The 19,245-nt window shown below is 41.7% G+C and overlaps 1 protein-coding gene across 1 annotated transcript in view; it reads left to right on the forward strand.

Moving 5' to 3' along the window:
- The window catches only part of gli2a (GLI family zinc finger 2a), an 84,903-nt gene that overhangs the window by 17,129 nt on the left and 48,529 nt on the right, over positions 1-19,245 (forward strand). Inside the window, exon 2 of the mRNA XM_074695005.1 lies at positions 1,761-1,900. Coding sequence (XP_074551106.1) covers positions 1,786-1,900 — 115 coding nt within the window. The 5' untranslated portion in view covers positions 1,761-1,785. The remainder of the gene's footprint in view (positions 1-1,760; positions 1,901-19,245) is intronic.

Consider the following 19,245-nt stretch of genomic DNA (forward strand, 5'->3'; position numbering starts at 1 on the left):
TTGATTAATAATCCACTTGAAGATTTAAAGCCTGATTTGCCTCTTTCTCCCCTTAGAGTTTTATGGTTGTTATTGCAGCCAAAAATCACTTTTTTTGTTTTAATGAGAATTTATTTGCAGGATGCTGTTTGTGTTTATTGAGCACATGTTAAGACATTAACACCTTTGCATCAAAAGATGTGACACTGTGCGTGTAAAGTTTTAATTAGCAGGCTTTCAAAGCTGCTAACAGGTGTTAGTCCGTTTTTTACCCCTAAAGCGTTTCGATGAATCAAAATGTTGCATTTTTCAAACATGTTAGGTATTTGTTTCCTCGCACCTGTGAAATATGAAGTCACTCCCTTTGATCACATCCAGTTGTAGCGCAGTCATAAAGTCATCCCAGCTCTCCGTCAGACGCTGTCTCACATGTGTGTGTGCATGTGTGAGTGTGTGTGAAAGCAGGTGGAAAAGCCTGACCACAAGCTTGCTGCGGCGTGTGGAATAATTTCTCCCTCTCCGGGCTGGGACTGGGTCTTGTTTGTTCTCGGCCAAGGATGATCTTGTAGGTCCCACCAAGTCAAACAAGTGGCACGTTGCCAAGTCATCAAGCCATTCACACAGACATGAGGAGGTATTGACACAGTGTGTGCGGTTAAAACCACAGTGCCAAGAGCCTCTCACGTTTACGAATGGAACAGAGGAGCTCTGTGAACTCATTACACTGAACTGAGAAACCAGTGTGTGTGTGTTCAGGGCCTGACCTGACATTAGTTACACTCACAGAATAAACACACACATGCACAGCGGAGAAATTGCAAAGTAATCTTAGAAATACACTTCAGATTCTGTTACTTTAATAAAAAGGGATCCTTTCAGCCCTTTAAATGTCTGAATTCTGAAAATAAATTGTGGGGTCCATCCTAATTTCCACGCAGGCACTGCTGCTGTGTTTGACATTTTTTCACATTACTTAGCTCAAAGTACATTTACAATAGATAATCAAATCATTTAGAAAAGTCCATCATACAGATTGTTTGAGATCTGCAAAACAGATTTTTGATGGTTATCCTCTAAGGCAGTGTTTCTCCAAGTGGGATCCCAGGACCCCCAGGGGTTAGGGGTTCTGCAGAACTATTCAAAAAGAATTGTAAAAGTGTGCTTTATCATCAAAAAAGGAAATCAACAAACTGGGATCTCTTGCACCAATAAAAGCAGCTATTTTTCCAATATTCCTGACAAATTTAGTTTTGTGCCCTGGCAAAACTCAAAACAAAAAAACACTGGTGCAGTGATGTGAACAGACTCTTTAAAGGGCAGGGGCGAAAAGCAAAAAAGATGAAAAAGCACGTACAGTGTGTGTTTTTGCAACCCAAAAGGGCAGTTTATCATATTTTAATCACCCAAGAGGTCAGATAAGTGTGTTTTGCCAACCAGGAGGGCACTTTTTTACATGTTTTGGGCCCCAAGAGATCACCTCAGTGTGTGTAGACCCACCCTCAACCCCCCTTTGTGCACACCACTGCCTTAGAGGTAACATTTCCTCAAAGTTTCCAAAAGGAATTACTAGGAAAGTATAGAAGTAGCCTAACTCAATAGTTTCAGAATACTACATAGTGTAAGTTAACTATTGTTATGATAATGAAGAGGTCCTTAAAGGGGGAAAATGTCTAAGCTGAAAAGGGTATGTGGTCTAAAAAAGTTTGAGAACACCTGTTCTAAAGAAGTCTTGCCATCCTCAGATATTTCATCTAACACTGGATTTTTTTGTGTTTTTGAAGGTTGTGACAGAAACTGAAGAACAACATGGAGACTTCAGCTCCAACAGCCACAGAGAAGAAGGAGTGTAAGAGTTCAGGTCTGGATGGAAGCAGCTTCTCAGAAATCCCAAAGAAGCCCTCACCCACCACTCTGACCAGAGGTACGGCCGCTTTCCAGTCCTCTACTCTCACTCACAGTAAATATTCCTAATCACAGCAGCAGTAATACTCAGATAGGTAGTTTAGAAAAGCAGAGAAAGAGGCAGATTCTTTCTCTTTTATATCCAGTACGATATAGGATTATTCTATGGCTGTAGGATCATGAACTTGGCGGTGCGATGAACTGAAACATTATGGCTACTCACATAAGAAGCTGGGTGGCACATGAAAGAGTTAGACCAAGAGACGGAGGCCGCGTGTTTCAGAGATGTCAGAGAATTGCTGATGAAAAAATGTTATAATGAGGACGAAAGACCTTGTTCTCACCTCCCAAGTGTAAATTTCATGAATTACTAAAAAAGGCTGGCATAGCACTGGACAACATGGAGTATCAGAGGCCTTGGATGAAGGCTGGGATGAAGACAGTATCTTTGAAATGCTAAGAAGATGTCATACGACATTGTGGCTGTAGCGTTATTTTTGCTTAACGATGGGCTTGGTGGCCTGCCACGAGAGGAGCTAAGAGCATTAATTGTTTAGAGACGCAGGGTGAGAAACTAGGACGTTTCTCTGCGCCCTCCCTGGCATCTCCACAAAGAGGACGCAAGTTTTTCAAACCAGCAAAGATAAATATAAGATAATATTGTGCTTGCCATGGCATGAATTATTCAGTCATTTACACAGTGAGGACCATGTGTGTGTCACGCAGGCTGCAGGAGTTTCATTTTCATAACCTTCCTCTGCTGTTAATGTAGCGTGCACCCATCAGAGGTTATTTGTGCTGCTGAGGTACCAGAGAGGGTGCAGGATGTGCAAGATTCCCACTACAAAGGAGTCATCATTAAAAGATGAGAGCTCATGTTTTCATTAGTGGACGTGTGAGGAAAACTCATCATAACGAGGTTTGAGGACCTCTGAGGTATCGGTGGTTATAAATTACTAATGCCTGCTGGTGGAGTCTGCTGGTGGACACTCAAACCCCTCAGGACGCCACACTGGCATCATCTGAGGGGCCGCTGCAGGAACAAACCACTCAAGCTGTTTTTACAGTTTAATGAAGGGCCTGGTGGCCTGCCATCGCAACACTCACATCCTCACACAGAGGGAGCGTTAAAGTAGGACACTGGTATGACATTAGAAGTTTAAATACTGTGTTTTTGTTTACTCCTTCTTTCATGTTTGAACCTTTTCTCCAATTAGTATGCATGTGGAAACAATAATATGGGACAAATGTGAATAAAACAAGAAGCTTGGAAGCATTCTCTGTAAAGTGTGACAAACTGGCTTACTGAGGATCCTCTTTTATCAGTTCACTGGTGTTTGAAATGGAATTAAGTATTCAAAACTCTGCGGCCAGGATTACTTTTTTGAGTTAAAAAAAACACCAACGCTATTTCACAGCAGGATTTCAGAAACAGCACAGATCTTCGCACATCTACTCTTCGGGCAGGTGCATTGGATGAAGACAAAAAAATCCAAATTTACCAGAAGAAAAAGAAAAATATTATACACTGGCCAACTTCAAGAGAGAAAAACTTTAAAGGGGCTTTGAGGAGTTCGAAAGTGATCTTAAAGAAGTCTCTGCTTGATTGTAATCCACACTTTAAATTGAGATTATCAGCGCCAATATTGTTGGTTGCAGGTTATTTTAAATTGCTACTTCTTAGCTTCCAGTTCAGGCCATCCAGGACCTGATTGATCTACAACACCACCACCCTGGCTGACAAAGATTAATAGTGAGGAGAGATAAAACACAGAAATCAGAAGAGGAAGAAGCAGAAGAAAGCTAAACAGGAGAAAACCAAACAGCCCGAGCTAAAGGCTAATTAGCCTTTAGCCCAGGCTGTACCACTCTATAACACAGAGGCTAAACTGTTTGTGATAATGTCCATTCTAACCCACAGTCAGCAGTTATTCTGCAGTGGTCTGTTCAAACTTGAGAGTCTATCAATAAAATGAAGAGTGAGGTTACATTAGCTCTGATTGGTAGATGACTGGAAGGACGTAGCTAACCAGGATGTAATAACGGGCTGTCAGCTGTTCTAAATATAAACGGCTACTAAACTACTTAAAAACTGACAGTGTTTACTTGTTGTCACGTTAGCCTACAGATACGTTGGAGCACTGGGCTGCCAATGTTGCTAGCATATAGCCGGCTCTACACCGTCCGCTTGATGTCACGTTTCAAACTGTAGTGCTACGTAACTGTACTGTTGAGTCACTTACCTTGGCGCATCAATCCAGTAAAAAGTTGTCTTGAACAAAGAAAATTTGTTTAGATCAATCTCTATTTAATTTGATTAAAACAGATCCTCCTCATAGCATCATTACTGCAACGTTTCAGTCATAGACCTTTATCAAGCAAATGTTTGTGTCGGGCAACTAAAAAGAAATAGGAGTGGCTGTGTAGCTCCAACTAATCGCTTCTCTGCACGTAAAAAGTTTTAAAAGTTAAAAATAAAATTAAGACAATGAGAATTCATTGATAAATTACAAAACATTTCTATGAAACAATTTCAAATATGTCGTGACTAAGTACATTGGAAAAAACTAGTGACTTCAGCCAGAAGGATGTATGACACGAACAATCTTATCATAGGGGAAAAAAGAGACAAAAAGAGGAACTAATAATCATACCTGCAAGAAACTGAAGGGTTTCAGAAACATCACTACACAAGGTTGATATTTAATACCAGTGCAGATGAGCTTATAAAGTCTGTTTGTCATGAACAGCCTCTAAAGTTACCCTGAGTGTCTGTAATAGATGCACGAGGTGAGAAAAACGTGTCCATATTTGTTGACTTTAAAATGAGAACAGGCCTAAAACACAAAAGTGTAACTTAAGCGGAAACATCCTGAACCTATCTTGTTCACCTCAGTCCGTGGTGTCATCTGGCAGTGACTCTCATAACCTGTTTCAAGAGAGCTCACTTTGCTTGTGTTTCATGGAGACATGCCTTGCCCTGTTGAACTCGTCTCTGTCAGAGAGCCGAGACAGAATGGAAGTGCGTCTGCTCCTCTAATGCAGATTGTTTTTCAGGGTCGAGGAGGAAGTTGATGCTGTAGAAAGAGCTCAGGTCCAGTTAAGTCCATGTGATAAGAATCAGGCCTCCTTTCAGGGCCTTGTTAATGGTTTTAAATGGGCACCCACATTTTGTGTGACAGCCTGCATCTGTCTCGCAGCCACAGGGCATGCTTCCACAAGCTCGGTCCTTGCAACCCGACTCCAAGGCTCTGGGATTTACGAGTCTGTGTCGGCTTGTGCTTTACCATGTCAGCGTAACATGTGTTCAGATTAGGTGCCCGCTACCAGGACCGTAAAACATCTCACGGTTTCAAAGGAATACCTGTGACTGATGTACCCCTCCTTTTTTTTACTTCACACCAAACTCAAAGAGCAGCGGTTTTATCTTTGCTGAGAAAATGAGCAGAAGAGGGCTTTTCCATCATTTCTCACTTTGTTGTTGACTGTACGGGGCTAGTGGAGCAGACTAGTGAGGTATCTCTCCAGTTATTTCTGCTGGACATGTTATATTTATCCTTTTTTTTAGAGTTGTACGGTGCAGTCTTCTTACAGAGATTGATGTCCTTTGTTCTAATCTACCCACCTTTGTCAAAACTGGCTTTTTTTCTTATAAAGAATACATTACATGTTTTTTTTTTCCTGTGGTGGTTTGCTGCTTGTTCACTCAGAGTAGATACGGAGTAGATGGATGAAGCAGAGAAGCCTGGTTTAATTAGTCTTGCACAGAGCGTAGCTTTGCGATAACAAGCAGTGTGTTAATCATGGCCTTCATGGGTGAGTCTTGAAGGGTCTCCACCGGGGTCCATAGGTTCTTTTTCTAGATGGTGTGCTGGAGCAGGTCACGGCCCCCACTGGCAGAGAAAAATGTCCCAGAGAAAAATAGAACCCCGCCTCTCCGAGCTCCCTCCCTGTCCACAGGCCTACTCCAAAGGGACAGCCACTAATCTTCCTGAGAAAGAGATTTCTGCCTCTCTTTCTATGCACCTAAATGAGGCTCTTACGCTGCTGTGGTTCCACATACTGGATAAGAGGTGGAGGAGGGGGTTAGCGGGGGCTCAGTGGTCTGGGTTATGCAGGGATGACCGCATTCATTGCTGGACCCCTTTGCCCCTTTTTGGATTTAACTCCTTGGCCTTCAAACTCAGTTGAAAGGATCAGAGGATTCATCTCCTGACGCCTTAAGTTTTCTGTCCGCTGCATGTGTGTCTTTTTATACGTTTAAAGAGAAATAGTTCAAGTTACAAGGCTGCACATACAAGAAACAGCTCCCCTGGCTTCTCCAAACATGACATGGATTACATTTTTTACCAGCCCAGAGTGCATATCCTCCGTGTGTTTTAAAAGAAACAGCTCTATCAGGTGTCATCCATGGTCCCATTTTTGTAAAGGCGTATCAATAATGCCTTCACTGATACTTGAGAAGATCTGAAAGCAACAAGCTTACAGGAAAGCTTATTGACCAAGTCCCAATGTTGTTTATTTTCCTGTCAGGGTCTATAGCTGCTGTCCCAGAATGGCTTAAAGAGAGAGTGATTATGTTTCTGTCCCGGAATGACAAATTTGTGGCTTTCGACTTGCAAACTTCATCAGTTTCAGGCTCGGTTTCAGCTGGATGTTGTGACAGTTTTAAAACACATGCTTCATTTATTCACATATTCTCAGAAAGCCTACAAAGAACAAGCATGCTCAAACATGGACCACTGTCATCCTTTACGCATCTCATACTGAGGTGTCACACATGAGGTAAACTTAAGCATCTTTTAGGATACTTACTTAGCTTCCCACTTTTATCCAATGTTAGCCAAATTTTAGCTTTAAAGCAAGATATCAGGTAGGGATGGGAAAAAAAATTGTTTTACAATGTATTAGATTTTTTTGTTTGACAATATCAAAGTTGTGATTCTTTGATCAAAAAATTGTTTTTTTTCTTCAAATTCTTAATTTCAGTCTTTGTTTTTAAACAAGTTTGTAAAAAAGTCACCACTTTTCTCCAGCAGATGGCGAAGTGTTTCTCTCCGACTCATGTAATGTACATTTTATGGGAAAATATGGTTCCTGATAGTTTGTAGACATTATCATCATCATATTACTTTTTTTCACATGGTCTGGTGTTCAAAAAGCAAACTAAAAAACGCAAAAATCATAAATAACAGAGAATTTCTAGATGAAATAAGTCTGGAAACACAGTGTCTGGAATTCAAATATTCCATTCTTCCTTGTGAAATTACGTTTCCACTTGGAAAATACTTAAACCTTAAGTGCTTGGCTTTGTGATTTTAGTTTGAAGTGCCATGTTAGTCCGACATGGGGTTAATTTGTGCGAGATAAGACATGTAACTGATAAATGCCAATTGGTGTAACCAATGTTTCTCATAAAACATCTGATATTGCACAAAAAAAGATATAACGATTTTTTGGGTGCAAAAGTAAAAATAAAATCAGGTTCCAGCCTTTATATGAGGTGTAATGGAAAGCCAAATACATCTTTTTTTTAATTTATCAGGAGCAATGCTTGGATCAATAAGTGCATGACTTTTTTTTGATTTCTTTTAATTGCTGAATATGCACTTAGGCACAAGCTCATCTGAGGATATCTCTCAGCTTTCTCTGTGACTTCTTTCTCTCTGACTTTCAGTCTCACTGCTGAGCCAAGACTGGATTTAAAGATAAGATATGCTAAGTAAAAGCAGACATGTTTTTTCTTTCATTTTTTTCTAAGCCTACAAGTCTTCACTGAAGCCTTCATCATCACTCAGTGCAGGCTGCTCTCATCACAGAGGTCTGCCCTACATACGAAAAAACACTTGGCCTCCCTGCAAGAGAATGGCAGCAATTGTTCACAAGGGTTTTAAAGCATAATCTACTCTATATACATGTATCATCATGACTTTTTTCCTTTTATTGTATGCTGAATTATACATAAGATCCCTGTGCTCCTTTTTAATGTTTACTTGAAGGAAGTAAGCGAAGAAACTGCTCGGAAAATCCAACCATGGAGTTCAGAGGAATTTTTAACAAGTGGAGAGCACTGTGAGATTCGTCTTCCTAGTTTTTCAAAAGGAATTTCTCAGGACAAATGTTTATTTCAGCGAAGACCAAGAAGGCAGTCTTAAAGGCAAATATTAAGCACTCTAGTCTTCAAATTGTAGTTTCGAGCCAATGCCTGCAGTTTTTTGACTGAATAAAGGACTTACAGCCTTTGGCAGGCCTCTAATGTGGTTATGAAACATAAATCATGCTCAAATGAGAGGACATTTCTGATATTGGTTGTTCCTTTGGAACGCGCTGCCGTTGCTTCAAAGCTTTCAGAGTTTAGAAAGCAAAGTGGTATGCTGTGGGCAATGTCTTCGAGTATAAATCTCTCTGTACCAGAGGCGTCTGCTCACACAGCGCCCAAAGACAACATGTAACATTCCTCGACGTTTACAAGCAGGGAGAGGAGGCGGAGGCAATATATGGATGCTTTAGGGGATTATCCAACACCCCGTTAGCCAGCTTTCTCTCCCTGTTCTTCCACTCTCTCGTCTTCCTTGCTTGTACTTCCTTTTTTCTTTTGGTACTTCATCCTCTCTTAAACAGAAAGCTTTTTCCCAGCATGCAGAGTGTAATCCATGCCCCTGCTTCTGAGACACTTCCTGCCTGTTTTGTTTGTTGGACTGATGGGAATCGGCCCAATAAGGTGCCTCGCTCCCCCTCGTCTTGAGGGTGTTGCCTCAGGCAACCGCTTTCTTTTGACAGGAAGACGCAGCAGGTTATTAAAGAACTTGTTGAAAGTGCATTTCTGTGCTTTTAACTCTCAATCTCTCTGACCCAGTTTAACCTTTGTTGTCCGTCAGATTTGCCAGCTTCTGCTACTTTCATCTGCTAATGCAGCCCCAACACTCACAGTTCAAGTGAAGCAAAATAAACGTCCGAGGAGTTTAGACGTGGTAAAACAAAAATGTGTGCTAGCTGTAAACACGGGCGGGAGGCGCTTATGTAAACAGGCCTGGTTCCTATGGCTGAGTTGGTCTAGAGGCGGACAGTTTGTGGTCAGGCTCTTCCGGTTCATACCCCCTCATACGCACACACAAACACAAACACACACACCACCACCACGATTCCCCCCCTCGCCTGCAGACACAGCTGTGGTCCGCCTTCGGAGAAACTCGGCTGGAGGAAATGAATTCATCAAAGCTCGGCACAGAGCGAAAAAGGCCACTCACCCATGATGAGAAGTGCGTGTCTGAAGTCACTCAGGCGTCAGGTGAGAATATATAAAACTATCTACACCTGGAAAAAGTTTGCATCAACATATGTCCCTCCAGGGAGATGTGCTAATCATTTTTAATAAAAGACCCCCAACATTCACAGCTCTGTCCCAGTTAACCAACGAAACAATCTGCGTCTTCTTAATTGACTGGTGTAATTGTTGTAGTTGCCTGAGAAAAGGGGGAACGGAAATTGATTTTTGCCATCAGTGAAATTCCTCTTGCCTCTTGTAATTAGAGAGCTAAAGTTTCACTGCTGCTGCAGCTCCCCAGCCTCTGCTAGCATTTAGCAATTAGCTTAATCACTGCAGGCTCAGGGGCAGAGTCACATAAAGCCCGACTTGTTCGTACAAATCACCTGGTTAAAACTTTAAAGTACAGTCACAGACGGACACAGTGAGTGGTTGGTTTTGCAGCGGAGGCGGAGGAATTCCATAAACATTTATGAAATAATAAACTTTAACAACACGCTCACATCCTCAGGAGGGGGGAGGGTCTTTTTTCCAGAGGGAGTCTGCAGCCGGGACGTTAGCCATCCGCTGTGGCATCGGTCCAGGGACAGGACGCAGACGAGTTGCAGTAAACTTTGCAACCAGCAAAATAAGCAGATGGGGTTGCTTGAGTAAATACAGAGGACACAGGTATAACAAACAAAGCAGTTCAGTGGCTACAACTGACACATGTCCTAAAAACAGGAGCAGGGAGGAAAAGTAAAGGCTGAAAGGTGAAGTAAGAAGAAGAAGGAGAAGTCTCCAGCTCAACCAGCTGAGTATTCATTTCCAACAGTGTTATATTCTTTTGAGAAAGTGCCTTGGGACTGCACTACTATTAGTTACACTCCTCTATAATCACTGCAGAGCCTGTCATAAGTGCATTGTATGGTTGTCATGGTCCCTCATAAAAAAAGCAAACAAAATGCTGCCACATGGAAAACAAATTTGTAATGTCATTCATCATACGACTGCAGGAAATATGCCAGGAGAATAAAGACAGAGGTTCTGTAACAGCTGGGTAGGAGAAGATGATTGAGTGCTGCTCCTGGCAGGGTTTGGCAGGGTTGCTCTTTTCCTTTTTTTTTCTCCTCCAGATGAAATAAGTCTCTACGTTTCTAGAAACACAGTGTCTGGAATTTAAATCTTCCATTCTTCCTTGTGGAATTACATTTTCACTTGGCAAAAACTTGAACCTAAAGTGCTTAGCTTTGTGCTTTTAGCTTGAACTGCCACATACCAGTCCATTAAAAGATGGCCCTACATGAGGGTAAATTGTGCAAGATAGATAAAAGACATTTGACTATTAAATTTATTTGGTTTGACCAATTTTTCTTACAAAAAAATGTAATATTGTGCAAAAAAGTTACTGTAAATACAGTTTCTGCAGTGTACTAAACTGTAAAAATCAAAATTAAGATAATTTTAAACTGACTGACCCAAAAAACGAGACAAAACATTAATGTCTACAGAATGCTGAAATGCTCAGTACAACAAAACCTGTATTTAAAGTTTGGAAAAGAAATGTTTTAAATATACTTTATAACTTATTTTATCAGTAAACTTGCATAACTTCTAGGAAGGTGAATTATTTAATGCTTGTCATGCTTTTGTTGTCGCACCATTTGACAACATAATGGGACTGGTCCTTTAATTGGTTAAAATGGTAGAAATGTCATGTAAAATACTATGACACCAACAGAAATGCAAAGTACACCTTAAAACAAGCATCTAACAGGTTGTTAAAGCAAATTTTGATGCCAACACCTCGTCTTATTTGTTTTATTAGTGTAAAAATGGAAATGATTTGTTCTTATAAAGTGCAAAAACATTAATGTGGAGGCTAAATATGCCTATTTTAAGTGAGATACTGCAGATTTTGATCAAGACAGATCAGTTTCATTTGCTTTATTAATCCACCTTTTCCCTTATTTTCCCCCTGTGGTTGTTATTGGAGCTGTATGGTCTTGGTCATGTGCTCTGAAAGTTGTTTGACAGTATTGATAAAGAGGCCTTCAGTACGGCATATTTTTCTGAAGCCAATACTTTTTTAACGCTTCTTCACATACTGTTTGACTCGTAAGTCCAAGGTGTTAAGTCTGTCATCCATTTATTTCTTAAACACCAGCCTAAGAAGACCCTGAAGGTAACCTGTAAATGTTGAATTGAGTTTTGTTCTGTGAGCATATAATAACACCTCAAGGTGTTTCACTTCAGGCTTTAGCGTCATTACGTATGTTCGAAGGCAGCTGTATAATAAACAGTCTGCAAATGAGCAGGGGGAGGTTAAAAGAGAGCCTGTGTGTTAGCATAGCGTGTAAGCCTGTTGTGTTTTGTTTGCCAGGTGATTTCCCCGACAGTATTAGCTAAGCCTGAGAATTCTTGGCTCAGGCTTCAAAGGAGCAGCAGGGTCGTCCCCTGGCAGCAGCGAATACAGACATGTTCGCCGCAGACTCGGGACTGACGGGCACAAAAGTGCAGCGAGCACAACTTGATCGCCACTGTCACATGGTTCAGTCCAGTAGTTTATAAAGCTGCTAATGAATACTGCACCTGAACTGAAACTCATCTTTTATTCTTTCTTACACCATTTTTCTAAGATTCAAAAACAAAAACAGGCAGTAAGTGTTGGAAAGTTGTGGTATGGTACCTCACCTGTAAACACTCAGACTCTTTCATCTCAAGATGCACACTGTTTTAATATACCTTGCACATGTTTCAGTGTATCTGCTTATCACTATTGTGAAGTCCAGCATGTGAAGGTGTGCATAAGTCAGGGAAAGTGTGTGTGGTTTTTGCATCACTGCAGGGCACATTCTCCAAGTGTTAGCTTTGGCAAACAGGTTTGAGATGCTTAAGCGATAAAGGTACTATAAATCCTCTTTATTCAGCAGCGTTGTAGTCTTAGGGAGAATCTGGCCCATCTGAAATTCCCACGGAACAAAAGAGGGAGCAGAGGAGAGAGGAGGGGGACGGTGGAGAGGGTACTCAGCTGAAGAGGGGGTATTGTTTACATATCAAGACACTTCCTCTGGCTCCCAGGAAAAGCAGTAATTTACCTTGCGAGGTTTTACAGTTTAATTTCTTCATTGTGCAGAGGATAACCCCTTAATTACTGAGGAGGAAGTAGCCTTAAGCCCCGGACAGAGGGTGAGGGCTCACAGAGAGCCTCAGCCTCAATCTGGGTCTCCCACTCCGTCCTCACCGCGGCCATTTTGCTCCTTCATTATTACTCCTGGGGTGCTTGGACATTTTCCAATTAGCGTTCTTCTTCTCTTCGTCATATTTCCCCCCGTGAAGCCAGACAAGCGCCACAAGTTGAGACTTTTTGGCGTCTGTGCCCAAAAAATGAGGGGGGTTAAAGAGTTGGCACAAGCTGACGAACCCCTGGAGACCCTTACCCTTTACAAGCTGGAAATCACTTTATAAAATCATCCAGCTTCTTGGAATATTTAATGCAAAAACCATCTCGTAACAACATCGGTGATTAACATCCAGGCTGGGTACTTGCACAGAAAGCCATGATGACAGACGTGAGCAAATATTGACTCAAGTTATAAATGTCCCAAGAAGTATGTCAGGTCAGATATACGGACCCTGCAAACTATCCATCAACATGAAAGTTTGCATTGAGTCTAAAGAAATATACTGAGGGGTTTGGGTTTTTTGCTTCTGTATTTAAGATGTAGAATAAATCGAGTTGACAAGTGCAGAAAACTGCAACAGATTTATTTTTAAGACATTTCAACGTAATTTAGAAGACCTGGGAAGAAGTTGAATTTTAAGTTGATCAAAGACGAAAGTCCGTGAATTTTCCTGCCTAAGACTGTTACTGGATCTGACATCCCAGACCAATAAGTGGACACTTCATAAAAACACTGCGGTTGTGAAATCTCAGCGGCACTTTGGGTTAACATTAAACTTAATTTTTAGTCAAATCCAGACACTTTTATTGCCAATAACCTGTTTCTTTACAGAAGTCAATCCAGCACTATCCTTTCTACGCCCTGCTACATGTCTTCAAGACTTCAAGACAAACATCTGTATGCTCCTGTGCTTCTCCTCCACTTTCTCCCTCCTTCCCACACTCCACCGCCACACAGTTACTAGCACCATTAGGCTGTCATAACACGGCACATATAACCTGAGGTGATCCCTGGACTGAGTGAACTGAGCGTCCCTGAAGGCAATGCGCTGCCGCAACCAAACAGGATTGCTACCTCATGGTCTGGGGTGATGGGTACCACATGTAAGCAGAGGCAACCACTGGCCCTAATAAGAGCTGACAAGTGGCGGTCTGATGGGGGGAGATCAGATGGCCTGGGCTGGCCTATTGCTATAGAAACAACGCTGTGTTTCTATAGCCCTGTGCGGCAGAGTGGTTGGCTTTAAATAGAGTCTTTGTGCAGAAGAAACACTAACTCAAGGCTCCCTCCTGCTTGGCCTCCCCTTTAAGCTCGACCTGCACCGCCTTGGTTAATGCTTGAATTCATATGATCCTTTGTCTTTGAATAATCCTTTTTAACTTAAAGGTCCTGTTTAACCTCTAGATACACCATGGTCCACAGTTTGTATGAGTTTTTGAAAGTGTGCAAGCTGATTCAGTGTTTCTTGCAGCACATTTTGACACTTCCAGCACCACACAAGAAGACATCCTCTCATCAATCCATGAGGGAGGGAGGAGGTTTCACAGCTTTTCTGAGGTGTCAGCTGGTATTTATGCTCTGAAATGGTACAGTGGTCAGTTGACATGGTCCACCTCATGAAAGCACAGCTCTACATAGGTGTGTAGGAACTAAGGGTGGGGGATATAGCCTCAAAATTATATCACAATGTTTTTGGGAAATTTGTGATAACAATATTTATGACGATATGGGGGAAATAACGAATTAGTGGTTGCTGCTTCTGAATAACAGCATTTTTATTGCACACACAGTATGGAAGCCACTTTCCAGTCATCTACTCCTACTACACAAGCTTGAAATGTAAACATAGTCAGAAAGAAATCTGATGTTTTGGAGAATGAAACGTTTATCTTGCAGTTAAAAAACTACATAATTCTATATGACACAACACATTCTTTCTATAAGGACACCAACAGAAAGGAGAAGGCATGGACCGAGCTTAACTTTCTTATTGATTACCATGAAAGTATGTTGTCATGGGTGGGATATCTACAGGAACATGTGGTTCTCCTATGAACTTGTGATCTCGACCACATGTCCATTATGGAGGCGAAAAAATCCACCTATAATAACGTAGCTTTCACGTCCTCCTCATGTGTCTTCATAGCCTGGTTGTATCTGGCCGTGTGTTTCAGCTTTAGGTGGTGGAACATGTTTGTGGTGTTGCCACCGTTAGCGGTTATAGTTCTCTTGCACATTTGCTGCCTGTCTGATCTTTGGTCAGCTAAACCACCTCCACATCACTGAGGTAGCTCCTCTTTAAGGCACTAAATCCTCATGTGAGGACGAAGTTGATGCTTCCATGCTACGTCCGGTCTCAGCTGTTATTGTTTTGTAAACAGCAGGGAGTGTCATACGTCATTGCGCCTCTGCACTGTAAATATTGTGAAATGACAAATTTGTATTGTCCAAAAAAAATTATTCCGGTATTATCGTACACAGTGTGATTTGGCATAACCTTGCAGAGCAGATGGACCTGCCTGATTTAGTTTCTGAAATCCTGCAAATCCATCTTGCCAAGCTCCATTGACCAATGATTTCACTCGGCTAAAATCTGACCGGCCCAACCAGGGAAGAGAGGCGGGAGCAGCGAAAATGACAAGAAGAGGTGACATCAGCAGACTTTTGTACTTGTCTTTAATTCTTAAATTAACTTTCCAAAAACAACAGCAGTCGTCTAACGCCTTTATCACAGCTGCTTCTCGTGTTCCTGTAGTTGTTTGTCTATTGTTTCTCAGCAGAGGCGCACATAAGCTACGTCATACTGCGGCTTGATGTGGATTGGTCTGTGGTGAGTGTCAATCAGAACGATGGTCCAATCACTAGCTGCTGATTTTTTTGAAAAAATAAGGCCTCTGAAAACAAATCCAAAGAGCTGCTACCCTGAGGGACTTGCAAAATATTTCCATGGAAAATATATGAAACTGTCCGTCTGGTGTGTCAGGTTAGATATTGCACACCCCTTGTAGGAACCCATTTAACTTAAAACAGTATCTAAAGATTGTTGTCTTTGTGGTATCATCTTATAAGATTTTTGCTCCTAGAGTCGGGTGTCTTTAAGTGAAAAGCATTCGAAGATGGTGCAAGAAATTACATCAGAGAAAACAAGCATTCCAACTTCTGCACTGTGCAACTCTTCATTATTTCAGAGTTCAGACGGGTTAAGAAAATCTTTGTAGGGGTTGGATGAAGCCGCCAGAATCAAACTGTTTTTATTGCCTTTGCGTGAGTCAGGATTCATCCCCACTCTCCTAAACCACAGCACAGTGTGACTTCACAGCGCTCGGTGTGAGCTTATAATGTGGTGCATCTGAGGAGAAGGTTAAGAAAAACTCAGTGGCAGCATGTGGGCCCCCTTCTCCCCACAGACAGAACAAGGGTTGGTTGATGAAGATTACAAACGTACCACATGTGGATCATTATCAAGAGCCAGTTAGAGGCTGTTGGAGATTTAATGTGCTTTCAGATTGAGGCTTTGAGGCAAGGCAAAGGGAAACACTTCTAATCAAGGCCTTGGAAAAACAAAAGCCGCAACGCTGAAACTAGAACACTCCAACCTATAGAGAGGCAGATGTTTTCTGTTTGTTTCTTTGGAAGGAAAACCAAATTAAAAGTGAGAGAATTATATCATTAATCACTGTGTAGTCATTTGTTTGTTGATTATATAAAGCTGAGCAACGGTTCCCTGTGGGGATTCTTTATGGCTTTAAAAACAACAACATTTTGTAGGTTTATTAAATGGACTCAACAGCGGAGAGACTGTGAAGTTAATTCACCAGTTTTTTTCCTCCCTTTCTCTTTTGAATCAAGTTAAGATAAGCGCACAAGACTTAGCTCTGGATTTGCTCTGGAGCCTGGAGTTTGGCCGTAGTCCACGCTGTAATTGCTTCACTATGTCAGCGCTCAATTGCACTGCGACTAAAAACCGAGATAGGATGTGAAAGTCTCCCCCCTGTTACGGCAAGTCTTATTTTCGACTTCCAAAACGTCAATTTAAAGAAATCCCACTGTTATCATTACTTCTGAACCTCGGAGTTAAACTTCTGTAACTGTCTGTGTATTCCATTTGTTTCACAAAGGTTTAATTTAGTGTGTTGATGGCAACTCTCTGGCTGTAATTCAGTCTCAATGACAGGGCAAACCTCCAAGGTCGATGACTAGTTAGCCTGAAGTTAGGAGGGAGATACACTCACCGGCCACTTTTTTAGGCACACCTGTCCCAACTGCTTATTGATCAGCCAATCACATGGCAGCAACTCAGACATGGTCAAGACGATCTGCTGTAGTTCAAAGCGAGCATCAGAATGGGGAAGAAAGGTGATTTAAGTGACTTTGAACTTGGCATGGTTTTTGGTGCCAGACGTTCTGGTCTGAGTATTCCTGAAACTGCTGATCTACTGGGATTTTCACCCACAACCATCTCTAGGGTTGACAGAGAATGGTCCCAAAAAGAGAAAATATCCAGTGAGCAGCACTTCTGTGGGCTAAAATGCCTTTGTGATGCCAGAGGTCAGAGAAAGATTGGGAAAACGTTGCCTGGTCTGATGAGTCTGGATTTCTGCTCCACATTCAGATGGTAGGGTCAGAATTTGGCGTCAACAACAAGAAAACATGGATCCATCCTGCCTTGTATCAACGGTTCAGGCTGCTGCTGGTGGTGTAATGGTGTAGGGGATATTTTCTTGGCTCACTTTGGACCCTTAGTACCAACTGAGCATGGTTTAAAGTCCACAGCCTACCCGAGTATTGTTGCTGACCATGTCAATCCCTTTATGAGCACAGTGTACCCATCTTCTGATGGCTACTTCCAGCAGGATAACGCTCCATGTCATAAAGCTGGAATCATCTCAGACTGCTTTCTTCAACATGACAATGAGTTCCCTGTACTCAAATGTCCTCCACAGTCCCCAGATCTCAGTCCAATAGAGCACCTTTGGGATGTGGTGGAACGGGAGATTCTCATCATGGATGTTCAGCCGACAAATCTGCAGCAACTGTGTGATGCTATCTTGTCAATATGGACCAAACTCTCTGAGAAATGTTTCCAGTACCTTGTTGAATCTATGCCACAAAGGATTAAGGCAGTTCTGAAGGCACCTCCAGAGAGCTAAGGCTGTAGGTCTTTGTCTCTTTAATCACAGCTCTGTTGCCTACTTTTCATCCTAGATCAGGTTCCATTGGGACCAGAACTAAAAGCAGATCAGACCTTAATGGAAACCAGCAAGCTCAAGCTACATTTTCAAATTCTTGATTGTTTGCCTGTCATCACTGTTTCAGTGATATTTTTTATTTGCTTTGACCCCCCTGAAGCAACCTTTGCCTTTTTTCTATCGTACGCTTCAACATGGAATAAGATTCTTTTGACATGTTTTGGCGTCTGCTGTGAAACAGTGTAAGGGTGTATAAGAGTAAGTGAAGGGACAATGCAGTCCAGATGCAGAGGAGAGGTGTACTGTGACTCGTAACTAACCTATTAGATCCCATGTCTTTATTTCTCCTCTCTTTTAAAGTTTTTAACATTATTCACTCATTCCTTGCATTTCTGAAAGCAGAACTCCTGGATGTCAGAAAACTGCAGAGTAACTTCCTCAAGACTGGGTATCCTTCCTGACCACATCCATGATAGTGTTTGTCAGATAAAGGAGATTCCCCCACAGACTTACCCCGAGGTGACTCGACTCTGTCAGTGTCACACACAAGGGAAGCAGCGTGTTGGCTAATTATATCACACAAAGCATGCTGTTTGTCAGCGCAGCTCCAGTGACAAATGATTCCTTATCTTGAGGGCTGTTGTTTGTTGTTGCTGAGTAATGTCCTGGCCACTCGCTCTCGTCTCTGGAGCCTTCGAGGGCTTCAGCTGCGAGCTTCAGCTGCCACATTATCATTACACATACACACACACCTGAGAATGCACAATCAAAGATGTGTAAGATTTAAAGTGCAGCTCTGCAGGGAAAGTAACTTTCTGTGATTTGTACACACACTCAGGTGTCTTTTGCCCAGCAGGCCTCTCTGTGTTTGTTGTTTCCTCTCTGACTTAAGCTTTCCAACACACACTCTGATGGATTTTACATTTGCCTGCAAATCTAATGAAGACAGACATGTGGACTAACAGAGCAAGCTCCTTTTCTTTTCCAATGTTAAAAATCTCTTCACTTAGTAAACTGTTCGACCCTATTGCCAGTGAGCGACTGATGAAAGCGACATGTGTTACTCATAGGGCCTGTGTTTATTTGACTTCCATACTTGCATTAAGGCCAAGTAAACAGATCCGCTGCCCTCTGGCTGCTTTTGCACCACCGTAGCTGCAGGGAGGAAGAAGAGCTCTCTCTGGCAAAGGAAACAAACCTCTGATTAATGATGTTCGGTGATGGTAAAGAAGATGTAAAGCATGATGACCTCTTTAATCAGTTTGGGTTAAAAAAGCATCCTTCAAATAAAGATGATACTGTTGGTGCAAAAAGGAGATTCAAAAATCCAAGTATGATGCTTTTAAAGCTGACGTTTTTGGCCTGTTTGATGTAGCTACACACAACAGTTTGTGTGATATTTGATGATCGTCAACATTGCTGACAGTCGACAAGTTATTGTACTGTATGATGGTAATAGAAAGCTTTTGGTAACACATTTTATTTACATACTTTTTAGCATTAGTTAAGCATTACTTATTACTTAACTCATCATCTGTAAAGCATTATTTATACATTAAACCTCATTAGTTTATCATGCACAAACAGAGTTGTAAATGTTTTATTACTGATAAAAAATCACCTCCTATGATGTGTTCACTAACATTTTGTTCATACTTTTTGAATGATTGATTCACCAGTAACAAATAAACTGATATGGTCATTTTGGGCCAGTCATTTACCATTTACATGTTCACCAATTAACCAC

This window comes from Halichoeres trimaculatus, unplaced genomic scaffold (genome assembly GCF_033239565.1).
Source record: "Halichoeres trimaculatus isolate MK-OKI-2021-1 unplaced genomic scaffold, fHalTri1.1 fHalTri1_scaffold_19, whole genome shotgun sequence".
NCBI lineage: Eukaryota > Metazoa > Chordata > Actinopteri > Labriformes > Labridae > Halichoeres > Halichoeres trimaculatus.